General features: G+C 41.2%; 1 protein-coding gene across 1 annotated transcript; it reads left to right on the top strand.

Moving 5' to 3' along the window:
- Window positions 1-647: 647 nt before the first annotated feature.
- LOC128586131 (T-complex protein 11 X-linked protein 2-like) lies at window positions 648-1,747 on the top strand. Its single transcript, XM_053591703.1, has 2 exons — window positions 648-1,672; window positions 1,723-1,747. The coding sequence occupies exons 1-2, from the start codon at window positions 648-650 to the stop codon at window positions 1,745-1,747; spliced, it is 1,050 nt and encodes a 349-aa protein (XP_053447678.1).
- The last annotated feature ends 2,190 nt before the right edge of the window (window positions 1,748-3,937 follow it).

Genomic DNA, 3,937 nt, shown 5'->3' with positions numbered 1-3,937 from the left:
TTAGAATCCCTGGAAGGCTCTCTGAAGAAGAGAAAACAGAAATAAAGCCAGACTGTAAAAAAATGAAAATAAATATCTAATCCCTCAATGTGTGCAGACGTTGTCACACATCCACAAGAAAAAAGAACATTTAGAGAAACATGACCTCACCACATTTCAAAAATAAGGCACCAGAGACTGACTCTAAAGTGATGGAGATATCTTATCTCTCAACAAATTGAAAATAGCAATATTAAGAAAGCTCAACAAACTTAAAATAAAACAGAAACAGAGATTCTATTCAGAAATTTATCAGAAAAACTTGACAGAAATTAAAATAATTAAGAAAATCAAAAAGAAATCTTGGAGCTGAGACTCAGTCGCGGGGCAGCCGGTCCAGAACAGAGGAAGAGATAACATCAAGATGCCCAAGAGTGAGGAAACTGTACTCCAAAATGATCCCAATGAAGCAAAGTGTGGAGCCCATAATTCTGAAACATCAGAGAAAAACAAAGAAGAGGAAGACTTCTGGTTAATAACTACTCTCTTCGTCTAATAGAAGCCATTAACGAAGTTTCCAGGATAAGCATTGCTCATGAAATCATGGTAAAGCAAGATTTCTACATGGAAGAGAATGTTTTATCTCCAAACAGTCTGGAAGACAGTTCATGGAGACATTGTACAATGGTTTTTGGGACCATTTAAGAGAACAACTCTTGAGTAATCCTCCCGAATTCACTTGTGCTCTTGAACTTATGACAGAAGTTAAGGAGGTTTTGCTATCACTGCTATTACCACACCACATCCGCCTAAAAAATGAAATTAAAGAAGTTCTAGATGTGGATCTCCTCAAGCAAGAAGCAGAACATGGAGCCCTAGATGTCTCTCGTCTCTCTAACTACATTCTTAGTTTGATGACCCTGCTATGTGCACCAGTTCGAGATGAAGCAGTAAAGAAACTACAGAGCATAACAGATCCAGTACAGTTACTGAGGGGCATCTTCCATGTTCTGGGCCTAATGAAAAAGGACATGGCGAACTATACCATCCAGAGCATTCAACCCTACCCGCAGGAATATTCCATCCAGTATGAAAGAGCTAAATTCCAGGAATTCCTTGACAAACAACCCAATCTCCTTGATTACACCAAGAAATGGCTAACCAAAGCAGCCACAGACCTCATTACACCATGTCTTTATTCTCCTGGCATCCCCAGCTCCTCCAGCATGGCCTGTTCACCTCCAAACAAAGCAGCTAAGAATTTAGATCCTCCCAATCCCATAATGTTGCTATACCAGGGCTACCTGAATCTCCTCCTCTGGGATCCTGAAAATGAAGAATTCCCTGAGACTCTGCTGATGGACAGAATCTGGGTCCAGGAAATGGGGTCCCATTTGCACCACTTGACTATATTGGCCTCAGTCTTACTAGTAGCTAGAAGTTTCTCTAGTTCAATTTTATTCAACTCACCTGGATTTCTGGACAAACTGAAATGCATAACCAAGGCTGTGACTGAGGAATTTAACTCCAAGCCTGAAGAAGCTGTGTTGAATGTGAGTGAACAGGTGTCTCAGGAAATTCACTGTGGCCTCAAGGACCTGGGCTTTACTGCCCTAAGCAGCGAAAACACAATACGTCTTATAGGACAACTCCAGAACATCACCAAGAAAGAAAACTGTGTTCGTAGTATCATTGATCAGCGCCTCCTTTTGTTTCTCAAATGCTGTTTGGTTCGTGGCATGCAGGAGTCTCTGCTACACTTCTCTGAAGGCCTTAATCACATTGAAGGAGACTTAACAGAACTAGGCCGGAAGTTTGTCAAGCTGATGCATCATAATCAGCAGGTATTTGGCCCATACTATGCTAAGATCCTAAAAAATGTCGATACTATAGCTCAAGCACAAGAAACAGAAGTGGAACCTATCTGATAGTGCTGGACTCCAACCATGGCAACAGGGACCCAGGAGAGAGGGCTCAGCATGTTCCTGAGATGATATCACCTGTGGCCAGCAGAGAAGCCAGTCATCTTCCTCACTACAGCCAGGATACAGGGCTGCAGGGGTCAGCATGTAAACACCAGCCGACCCAACCCCCTTCATTAATAAACTTCTGAGCTGCAAGAAAAAAAAAAAAAAAAGAAAAGAAAAAGAAATCTTGGAGCTGAAAAATACAATGAATGAAATAAAAATTTAATATAGAGTATCAACAGTAGACTCAATAAAACAGAAGAAAGAAATGAAAAAGCTTATGGGATCTGCGGGGGCGGAGCAAGATGGCAGCCGAGTAACAGCTTCCTTGCATCTGGGCACCGAGAGTCTGGGGAGATAGGACTCCAGGCATCTCTGGCTGGTGGGAACTGCCTATCATCACTCCTATGAGGATACAGGGAGTCAGCGAGAGACTTCTGGACCCCAAGAGGAGGACTAAAACAGTGGAAAACCGGCAAGTGGTCGCGTGTGTTCAACCCGTCTAAACCCGCCCACAACTTCCACAGGCACAAGAACTTAAAGAGCAAGAGGAAGTGAAAGGAAAATTAGGGCAAGGAAACAGATAAAAGAAATCACTCATGAGGAAGAATCAGCAGAAAACTCCAGGCAACATGAAGAACCAGTCCAGAACAACCCCGCCAAGGGACCATGAGGTAGCTACTGCAGAGGATTCCACCTATACAGAAATGTTAGGAATGACAGAAAGGGAATTTAGAATACACATGTTGAAAACAATGAAAGAAATGATGGAAACAATGAAGGAAACTGCTAATAAAGTGGAAAATAACCAAAAGGAAATCCAAAAACAGAATCAAATCAGAGATGAACGATATGAAGAATATAAAAAGGATATAGCAGAGCTGAAGGAAATGAAACAGTCAATCAGGGAACTTAAAGATGCAATGGAAAGTATCAGCAACAGGTTAGACCATGCAGAAGAAAGAATTTCAGAGGTAGAAGACAAAGTTTTTGAGATAACTCAGATAGTAAAAGAGGCAGAAAAGAAGAGAGAGAAAGCAGAACGTTCACTGTCAGAATTATGGGACTTTATGAAACGTTCCAACATACGAGTTATAGGAATTCCAGAAGGGGAAGAAGAATGCCCCAGAGGAATGGAAGCCATACTAGAGAATATTATAAAAGAAAATTTCCCAAACATCACCAAAGATTCTGACACACTGCTTTCAGAGGGTTATCGGACCCCAGGTCGCCTCAACTCTAACCGAGCTTCTCCAAGACACATTGTGATGAACCTGTCCAAAGTCAAGACAAAAGAAAAGATTCTGCAAGCTGCCAGGAGTAAGCGCCAGTTGACCTACAGGGGCAAATCCATCAGAGTGACCTCAGACTTCTCTAATGAAACTTTCCAAGCAAGAAGACAATGGTCATCTACCTTTAATCTACTTAAACAGAACAATTTTCAGCCCAGAATTCTGTACCCTGCTAAGCTAAGCTTCAAAATTGATGGAGAAATCAAATCATTTACGGATATACAAACATTGAGGAAATTCACCACAACAAGACCAGCTCTACAGGAAATACTTCAACCTGTTCTGCACACTGACCACCACAATGGATCTGCAGCAAAGTAAGAACTCAGAAATCAAAGGACAGAACCTAACCTCCACACTGATGCAAAAGATAAAACTAAGCAATGGACTCTCACCAAATAAGACGAATAGAATACTACCACACTTATCAATTATCTCCATAAATGTTAATGGCTTGAATTCCCCACTGAAGAGACATAGATTGGCTGACTGGATTAAAAAACACAAGCCATCCATTTGCTGTCTGCAAGAAACACACCTGGCTTCAAAAGACAAATTAAAGCTCCGAGTCAAGGGTTGGAAGACAATTTTTCAGGCAAATGGAATTCAGAAGAAAAGAGGAGTTGCAATCTTATTTTCAGATACATGTGGATTTAAAGCAACTAAAGTCAAAAAAGACAAAGATGGTCACTTTATATT

This window comes from Nycticebus coucang, chromosome 5 (genome assembly GCF_027406575.1).
Source record: "Nycticebus coucang isolate mNycCou1 chromosome 5, mNycCou1.pri, whole genome shotgun sequence".
In the NCBI taxonomy this organism is placed as follows: domain Eukaryota; kingdom Metazoa; phylum Chordata; class Mammalia; order Primates; family Lorisidae; genus Nycticebus; species Nycticebus coucang.
Note: the sequence above shows the minus strand (reverse complement) of the source record. Positions and strands in the feature narration are given on the sequence as shown.

Bases quoted from the DNA above. Each gene is read 5' to 3' on its own strand.
- LOC128586131 (XM_053591703.1), top strand. From the start codon at position 648: ATGGAGACATTGTACAATGGTTTTTGGGACCATTTAAGAGAACAACTC. The intron at 1,673-1,722 runs TGATCAGCGCCT...TTCGTGGCATGC, and splicing joins AACTGTGTTCGTAGTATCAT to AGGAGTCTCTGCTACACTTC.